This window comes from Botryllus schlosseri, chromosome 16 (assembly GCF_051294905.1).
Source record: "Botryllus schlosseri isolate E-star chromosome 16, Bs_hap1, whole genome shotgun sequence".
In the NCBI taxonomy this organism is placed as follows: Eukaryota; Metazoa; Chordata; class Ascidiacea; order Stolidobranchia; family Styelidae; genus Botryllus; species Botryllus schlosseri.
Window position 1 is genome coordinate 15842932 of NC_137251.1, and position 9036 is coordinate 15851967.

Below are 9036 nucleotides of genomic sequence, written 5' to 3' on the forward strand. Positions count from 1 at the left end.
CATATTTTAGTAATTCCTCCTGGACGCTAGTTTGAACAGCGAAATTCCTGACATGTCCGGGAAATTCCGGACGTCTGGCAACCCTACACTAATAACAATTGCCCATCCCAAGACGCATCATCATTCAGAATTTTCACCTAAACTTTTGAAAACACTCCCTCCAACGTCTCTACCGGTGAATCTGACATGGGCTGGGAAACGATAAATGTTTGCTAGTAATATGTAAAATCACTAATATTTTTGACGAAATTCATTCGTGAATCTGAAAATTTTTCGACCACGAGGGATCCCGTTAGCTATTTATAACATGACCAGGATTGACCTCTCGGTGCGTATAGTAAGCCGATGAGTAAAAGTAGATTAGTCGGGACTTCACGGGAAATGGACATGGATGGACATGGACATGGACAGTTTAAAATGGGTATTTGGCGTCCAGTTAGATCATTACGGACATGCCCCGGAGAGAAGAGAAGTACAACTACAACTTCTAAAAAGTGGAATATATTTCATATTTTGTCCAGAAAGCTTCAATGGTGGTCTACTAAAACAGGATCTAACGCTCAAAGGTCAAGTACCACTTTTTTCATATTTGGACACGCCATATGTTGCTAGATCACGATAAGATATAGTTAGAGGCCAGATTACGACACGATAGTTCCAAACATCTAGCCGAGCCATAACAACTGTGATGAAACATATTCAACACTCTTAGCGAAAAGGGTGCGTATTCAAACCGGTGTATCACCCGTGAAATACGGGTTGAATATACACCCGTGGCACACCAATCATAACCTAACTCAGACCTGCACCACGGTATAAATCAAACACAAATGATGCTTGCATCTGGGGACGTAGAAAGGCACGCAGTGCAAACATATTTGCATTCCATATCCATTTTGCGCGAAGCACGACGATAATTCTGTGAGAATTATTATAGTTGGTACTCCGCGAAAACAGCTTCTAAATACCTACGTCTCGGTCCCCCATCTCTCTCTCTCTCTCTCTCTCTCTCTCTTTCTCTCTCTACCTCCCTTTGGAAAACCACCGTAGGCCTACTTATATTTCACAAGCGGTAAATAGCGCAAAGTAAGTAAGTAAATCACAAAATATTAAGAAGTAGAAGTAGCGAAAAATTAGATTAGCACTAGAAGCAGAGAAAAACTACTTGAGTACTTCGAAAAAGTATAATTGCTCCGTCATTGACCACCTCTGCACAATTCATCATCATCATCATCAATAGTTTTCTTTTTTTCTTTTCAAAAACACTGATTTGAGTTATGACCATGCGACAAAGAGGCATTCCGAAAATTCATGTTCTGTAAATGTATGGAAGTCAACGAAATTTTTCGGTCATACACTAGCGCAGTGGTTCTCAACCGTTTTGTTTTCGCGGACCCCTTTTGGACCGTCAAGAACCTCGCGGACCCCCAATTTTTAGTTCAGATTTAGCTCAATTAGGCGAGATAGCGTAGTGGTATAATCCACAGCTGCAACTCCACTGGGTTCCAGGTTCGAGTCAGATGTGTTGGAGGTTTATCGAAGTTCTTCATCGCCATCTCAACCGTGTAAGCGGTGTCTTATAAAAGTCTAGAAGTGTACCATGATATAAGTCGGCAGCTACGTAACAAAAGTGAAGTAAATTGGCCTGCGTGGAGCAAATGACCATACATTATTCGACAAACACAATGAATACCACAAACAAGCTCAATTATCGTGCAATCGTCATCTGCGTTTTGCGAATATTAATTGTAGGCTAAAGTGCCACATAGCAACAAATTAACATCGCACTATTTACATGGAAATGGGTAGACGGTAGCGAATACTGTAACTGCATTTCTTTAAATACCTGATCGTGTTTTGAAATTCCTAATCTTCGATTTGATATGAACGAATACCGAAAATTTATTTCTACACATATAGGTGGTGGCGAATGGTATAATAACGGACATCGACGACCCCTTTCAGTATGATCCCAGCCACCAAAATTAAGACTCCGATTTTTCATTGAACATATAATGTTCATCCTAGCCATTTTCATCCAGCAGCTCATCTTGAACTTGTTCTGGAATAGTGGTTACGTATGTCACCGGAAAAAATGATTTTGAAGTCATGTTGATTGACCATATTATTCCAACTTTATTTTTTATTTTTTTCCAAAAACACCCACAAAGCATCTCTAAACGGCAATATGTTTTATTATCAGTAGGCTATTGGCAATTAAAATGACTTTTTAGTGCAATCTGTTGAAGTGAGTCATAAAATTGCGAAACTGCATTGTAACAATCAATCATTTTGCTAGTTTAGAGTCTTTAAATATGTTTTTTAAAGCCATGGCGTCACGAATATTCAATTTTGACGTCATAGTGGATTGAAATTGACAATTGCAAATATAGGGTGAATAGCTTCTTTGACGAAATATTTACGTACTATAGCTGTTGAACCGACTATTTTGAGGATTCCAACCTTCCCACATCGTATACGTCGGCTACTTTGGGTGGTAATCGTCCGTAGGCTGATACAACATGTTTTTTGGAAAGCATCCACACAATTAAGGCATGATTTTACAACTTGAAAAAAACACAATTTTTTATAATGCAACATGCTTTAAAAAAAAACTGTTTTAAACAACTATTTGTTTTAAATGCAGCCCCTGATATACGGGTGTGAATATACATCCAAATAATGCGTGCATCCTAGCAACGTGATCCTAATCCATGCTCATATCTGGTATGTGTACTCAAAACACACTCTATTCGCTAAGAGTGTACTATACCTGGTAGTGTTACGCATTACAGTTACTAAAGGCATCATACAGTCTGATTCATTCCAGGGGAAATGACCTCATTTTTCAAGGGACCATTCTAACCTGCGGTGACGTAACTTACGTTTCTTCATTAATACCTATCGTAATAGGTCTTTTGTGGAATCACAGTGAGGAACGCATTGAGGCAGCAGCATTTACGCAGGCAATGAAATGTTTTGATGCTGTGAAGCGAGTCATACATGTCAAATAAAGATACAGTTCATTGAACTACGAACATTGAACTAATTGAACAAACACGCCTTTACCAGGGGAAATCCCATTTGAATAAACTGGTAATCAGCAGCGGCACCGCCGAATTAGAGTTATATATATATTATATATATAGGCTATATATATATAGTTTAGACCTGCCAGTCACAGCAAACATAATTGGTCGCCTTCAAAAAGCCAATACAGCTAGGAAGCTTGGACGTGACACAGATTCAAGGAAATGGGGAAACTGTATACGTAAGTAAAATCGATTCATCATCATTGTCTGGTACAACTACATTAACACTATAGAAATGTGAGATATCTATCAATAGACTAGCATCATACAGTAAAGCATTCCATTTTCATTCGCTCAATAATATTTTCAAAGGTTAAAAACAATGTTATATTATGTATATTGCTTGAAACTAGATATAAGGCTAAATAGACACCAAGGAATTTAACGGTAATTATCTTACAGATGTTGGGCTCTATTAGTCATTTTGTGTACATCTGGTATCATGGCGACTTCATCACTAGACAAAAGAGAGATTGCCTTGGATTACATGCCGGTATGTAAAATTATAGGCAAACGGGAAAAGGGCTTCTGTGGGATAGGACAGAATATAAACTTGGATACATAAAGCAGCAGAATTCTGAGCAGCAAATCTTCAATACTTCATAAAATTCCAGAAAATCGACCGCGAGAGAATGGAATGCAACTTTGGGCAGTTCTATTCCTACGAAAGTGAAACCTGTCATTCTTGTGACCGAACCTGCGAAAACCGTACAGACCTCCTTACCTCATGCGGCTTCGAGTGTCAAAGTATGATATTACTGTTGATTCATTTCACGTATAATATAAAGGTAATCTAGTGAAAATTCTGTTAAAGAGTAGAATGGTCACTTCCTACCCGATTTGAGCATTGTAGTCAAGATTTGATGAGTGTCGATTTCGCTCTCAGATTATATATGCCATTTATTTCCATATGCATATGCATTAGGGCTGTTCAAAAATAACTTTTTTTTTTGGATTCCAGCCATTCACTGATTAAATTGTCAGGTTACCCTAAAAAACGCTGCACACCAAATTTGGTTCAATTCTAACAAGTATAGGACTCCTTGATCGGTGGATAATCCGAGATTTATCAACGAAAAACTCACATAACTCCGCTTTTACTGGTCGGAATTGAGTCAAATTTGTTTTGTATCGTCTTTGAAGACAGCTCAACAATTTCATGGGGTTGGCAGAAAAATTTGAATTTTTTTTTAATTTTCCCTAATAAATTAAAAAATTTAATTGGATCTGCGGAGTCCTATACTTGTTAGAATTGAACCAAATTTGGTGTGTAGCGTTTTTTAGGGTAACCTGGCAATTTAAAAAGTGAATGGCTGGAATCCGAAGAAAAAAGTTATTTTTGAACAGCCCTAATATGCATTTTACGTAGATTGGGATACCAGCTCCGGCACATATATATGCTGCTAATCTGCAGCTTGTATTGCATGCCTCAGTCGCTCTATCTCTCCGCATTTATTGAGTTGACAGAGTATAGCGCGGTTATGACATCCAGTAGTTAGCAATTGCCACTTGCAGCTCAATGTATCACGCGATTAAAAAATGATATATATTTTCAGGTTTCTTCAGGATAAGCAATCTCACAGCTGAGCTTCAGCAACAGGAGTCGCAAAAGCAGAGAGAGATTGCGGACTTGCAAAGGGAGAAGGAGGTACGCTATTGTATCAAAATCACTTTCGACACTTATCTCGCCGACTTTAGATTATAAACAAATCGAACTATAGCTAGCTCCCTGTCACTTTCAATAGGATCTTATTCTTCGATTTATCGAATACTCGGGACCGGGATAACTATATGGTGGACTGATTCTGATCAAACTTAACTTAGCGTATCATGAAGTTTATACCAGTTAGTTAGCAAGCACGCGTTATTGCGTATACGCAATCATACCCTTAATGTGACCATAACACTATCATGTTACAGGAACTTCAAGGACGAAACATTGGATTGCTGATATCAGTGATCGTGCTTGCTGTTAGTCTCTTTGGATGTGCAATCACCATATTCATATTATGTACCCGCTCGATGAAACGAACAACGGATTACATTAATCCCAGTCATCCCTCTGGCGATGCAGTAAGCCAAAGCCAGACCACATTGGCATGATGCTCACTGAAACATGGAAACATCAGACTGCTATGCACGGACCTCTACGTCGTTACTTACACCATTGCGATGAAATTGTTTTTCACTTTTCTACGAAGCTAAGTCCGATCAAAATTATCGTTGTATGTGCTATGCAAATATCATGAAAGACTGGAAGGAACGTATTTTGAAGCGGACAAAAATAATGGAATGCATTATAATCCACTGTGGAAAATGTCGTACATCGTGTGTCTTGGTATTTTCTCTTGATATGAATTTTGTATCTGCTCATATTTACTGTGCGTAGAGTTGATTTTGTGTGAAAGATAATCAATTGCTTTCTTTGCTGCACGCGCTGTTATGTGCAATCCATCGGTATTTGCCAGATGGTATGTTACTAATGATATATTCCGTATATTTGCTTATTCCAAAGTCAAGTTTTGACCTTGCTTATATTGAGCTGGCGACCGGTTTTACCATTAAGAATTGGTGGCGGCTCATATGGATCTACTGATGCAAAGTCGTAAACTTGCCCACAATAATTCCATCACACACGATGAAAAAAACACGCCACGAAACATTGAATGAAAACAACAAACATTGGATGTGAGTATTCATGCCACTTGGCAGTATATCGTATTCTCTACAGTTTTTTATTGACAAAAGAATTCAACCATATATTCAGACCTATGGAAGTGTCTGGGTTTTAATGTTGAATTTATTATATACAGGTCTCCATAGGTAATAAATTCCTTCACCACATTATCAAGTGCTTAAATGTTTGGCAGGGATATATAGTTCTATATGTCCTGATTTTTGGACTACTTCGTTTTCTATATTGAAGAGATTTTGAAACCAAACTAGTGACTTTTTTATAATGATTCAATAGATTCGCATCACTTGTATGTGCGATATCTTCGACTGGGTCACGTAGAGCTCATATCAATGTAACACAAACTATTTCGGACTTTACCTCTTTGAGTACTGTGAGTTGTTTGCTAATTGAATAGATATTTACGATATCATTTCTACTTGTACTTTGTATCATCCATGACTACTATTAATTATACCCATGACCGAAACTCATCCCAAAACAGATATTGCAAGTGTGCTGACAACGCCCACATTTGCATGAAACGGTCTGACTTGCAACTCTAGTGTTACAACTTGTTTACTTTGTCATGTCGTGATATTTTTTGTAATTTCAATTTCGTAAGACGAACGATACGTAGCCACAACATTTCCATCAACACGCTGTGGCGGATATTAAAATACGACATACATAAAATTACGACGCACTTTGTGTTGCAATAACGGTAGCAAATAGACCAGCTACTCAGATTTGAACAAATATTCATCCTCACATCTATTCTCTCAGACACAATTATAGTTTCACCATAGCTATTTCCACGTTCTCGTAAAACCACAACATATTCCCGGGGAAATACGGGGTATTCTCATGCAGATAGCAAAGCGATCTTTGTCTTGCAATGGAGACACCCATGTTAGCATCTGGATGTGCCTGATGTACGATGCACTGATTACACAATGTTAAAATACAGTTGCTCTAGCCAATAAATATGGTCCTCTTTGTGTTATTGATTTATGCTTTATGGATGAATTAATGCGCATGAGCGGTTCCGCCGATATCCCAGAACCTGAACTGTGTGTTCGATTTCTATTGCATTCACGTGATTTCAAATAAAGTGTCTCGTCTCTCTCTGGATTCTCGATGTGTCTATACGCGTCAATTTCGAGTAGCGAACTTTCGAGTAGCGAACTTTCGTCCAAACGTCAGCGTTATCTCAGATCGTACCAGATAGTACTGGCAGTACTAACGGCTACTAGTTTGCTATTACGTCTATAATCTCGCCCGGAGTCCATCATCTGGCGCATGAGGCTTAGGCATCTGTATTTATCCCAAATTTAATAATCGAATAGGAATTACATTGAGTTATGACACATGGAATACTTCCATCCAAACATTGAGGTTGCCCAACGATCATAGTCTATCATCTTACGTCAGCTCAAAAGCGTTTTGTGCTGAGACCATCGGAGCCTTACGTAACTGACTGGTTTCTACAAACAAATATGGTGTCGGATGGTAATTTATTAACGAATGAATTACTTACTTCATAAAGCGAAATTAATTCTTCGATATGGGGATCAAATATACCGGGATCCGAATCCTTACTTTGCTAAAACGTTTAGATAAACACCAATTTTAGCTGCTGTACTTTCCCCAGACCCCACCGCCACAAATTTAAACACGGCTGCGTTGCAGGCTACGACAATTTATTAGCCACCCTCGGCTTACAATAGAAAATAGATTATTCAATATTCAAGGCGAAGGTTTGAGCAATCTACTATTAAGAAATATCGAGCAAGTTAGCTGAAAATCAATCATCACAAGGAGACGCTTCACAGACAAATAGGCCCGCCTCGGATGTACTGCATATCAAAAATCGATACGTTACAAACATGACAGCTAATGATTTGCGTTGTGTTATATTGAAAATATGCTGACTGCTGGAGGTAGAACGTGGATTTCATGCGAAGCAAAACTGAACACTCCAGCGTACTCGGAAAGACATGTAGCCTCTAGCAATATAGGCATACGCAGTTTCAAACCATTTACAAGATCGCCCCCTCCTACTGTCTAGCGCAGTGACTTTTAACAGGGGTCTTAAGCCGGTCTCAGGGATGCGCTGGATGTTAGAACACGTACCCGACTCATGCAGCAGGGGCCGCACTGACTTGCAGTAGATATTCATTATAATATTTTATTATTTTTGCTTCGTGTGAAAATAATGTCTTAGTGGTTTAGACCATTTAACATTGTTGCCGACGCACTGTCCTTTTCGCGCGCCAGTATTCTATATAGTCACGTATTAGATGTGCAATATGATAGATTTCGCAACACACACACTGGCTTCAAAGCGCGTTGAAGGGCTATGGGAAATAGTGCGTGCCAGGGTTGCACTGCTGACCGTATATGCGAGCAATATACAGGGGTAAACCAATGGGAACAAGACTGAGAGACAGGCGTATGATAAATCGCAGTTCGTGTAATCGCAGAGTTGGACACTTGGACAGCCAGAATTTCCCAAATCCAAAATTTTGTAGTCCGATAACTTTGCTTCTACAGGCTGCGATTGAGTTAAATTAATCATGCATCCTTTTTTAGACAACTTGGGGATTGACAGCAAAATTCGAAATTTTTAAAATTTTCGAACTCAATAGAGTTCGCTTCGCTTCTACAGGTCCGAATTGAGTCAAATTTGGTGTGCAGCGTTTTTGTAGCCAACCTAACAGTTTATCGAATATCCAGTAAAATTTGAAGAAATACTTATATTTGGATAACCCTAAGTTACACCCATTCCAATGGGTGAAAATAAGTCAAATACAACAATCCTTAAGTGAAGATATATCACAGGGAAACAGTGGGTTGTTCCGCCTTCTTAGGCCTGTGCTTGAAAACAGAAGAGCCCACTCCACCCCTGGGTTATACGCATCTCCGTGAATATTGGCGCATTTGACACCATTGGACCCGTTGGAATGTGTGTGAGAGTGAAATGTGGTACCGGAGATTGCCATTTACCTAATTTTCATTCTGCACTTACGGTGCAAATCGGCAAAATACACGATTTTCGATTACAGTCTACGTTGCAGATGACGCGACAATATAAGTCAGGCTTAACAAGAAAAAGTAAAGCAGAACGAATGGAAAAGAAAAGCGAAAAGGGTCGATTTACTTTGACATACCCTATATAATCTGGACATGAACGCCAATGATACGTGAGTAGTTAGTATGATCGCTCGTGACCTGCCATTGTGGCTTATGGGCGGGGTGGCGAGCGGC

General features: G+C 39.1%; 1 protein-coding gene across 1 annotated transcript; it reads left to right on the forward strand.

Annotated features, from left to right (window-relative positions):
- Positions 1-2925: 2925 nt before the first annotated feature.
- On the forward strand, positions 2926-6900 carry LOC145458408 (uncharacterized). Its single transcript, XM_080336772.1, has 5 exons — positions 2926-3271; positions 3495-3585; positions 3707-3839; positions 4649-4740; positions 5013-6900. The coding sequence occupies exons 1-5, from the start codon at positions 3255-3257 to the stop codon at positions 5193-5195; spliced, it is 516 nt and encodes a 171-aa protein (XP_080192898.1). The 5' UTR covers positions 2926-3254; the 3' UTR covers positions 5196-6900.
- Positions 6901-9036: the final 2136 nt, after the last annotated feature.